Source organism: Sinocyclocheilus rhinocerous, unplaced genomic scaffold, assembly GCF_001515625.1.
Source record: "Sinocyclocheilus rhinocerous isolate Xijiao unplaced genomic scaffold, SAMN03320098_v1.1 scaffold564, whole genome shotgun sequence".
Taxonomy (NCBI): domain Eukaryota; kingdom Metazoa; phylum Chordata; class Actinopteri; order Cypriniformes; family Cyprinidae; genus Sinocyclocheilus; species Sinocyclocheilus rhinocerous.
This window is the reverse complement of record NW_015645070.1, coordinates 2,022,912-2,023,412: the sequence shown is the minus strand read 5'-3', so window position 1 is coordinate 2,023,412 and position 501 is coordinate 2,022,912. Positions and strand designations below refer to the sequence as shown.

At 42.3% G+C, this 501-nt stretch overlaps 1 protein-coding gene across 1 annotated transcript in view; it reads left to right on the top strand.

Moving 5' to 3' along the window:
- LOC107705362 (pecanex-like protein 1) overlaps positions 1–501 on the top strand; it is a 32,163-nt gene that overhangs the window by 12,890 nt on the left and 18,772 nt on the right. Inside the window, exon 7 of the mRNA XM_016508620.1 lies at positions 314–443. Within this exon, the coding sequence (XP_016364106.1) occupies positions 314–443 (130 nt within the window). The remainder of the gene's footprint in view (positions 1–313; positions 444–501) is intronic.

The window sequence follows — 501 nt, the reverse complement described above, 5'->3', positions numbered from 1 at the left end:
TGTACATATAAAAATGTATTTAAAATATTAGACATAATAAATTTATGTAAATATTTTAATAATGTAAATCTAATTCTTGAGCCTAAAATTGCTTCTTTTCTTTTTTTTTTACTCAGTTTTTGTTTTTTCCCACCAATACCATGTGGCATTAAATGACATGGGTAAGCATCAGGCACTTTGCATTTGTGTTTGATGATTCTTGTGTCTACTCTGGTCTTGCATGCAGCATTGCATGTTGCTAGTTCAATGAAAGCTCATTTTTGGTGGCTCCCCTACTGATGGACTCCCTCCTACCTTTCTCTTCTTATGGCAGCCCCAGGGAACGATGACACAGTCACATTTCGCAGAGAGCGTAGTACGTTTCGTCGACAAGCGGTGCGTAGACGGCACAACGCAGGAAGTAACTCCACACCCCCAGCCTCCATCATCGGATCCCCACTCAGGTACGACTCACGCGGGGAGGGATTGAACAGTTGCAGAACACCAGCTTTGACTCACCCG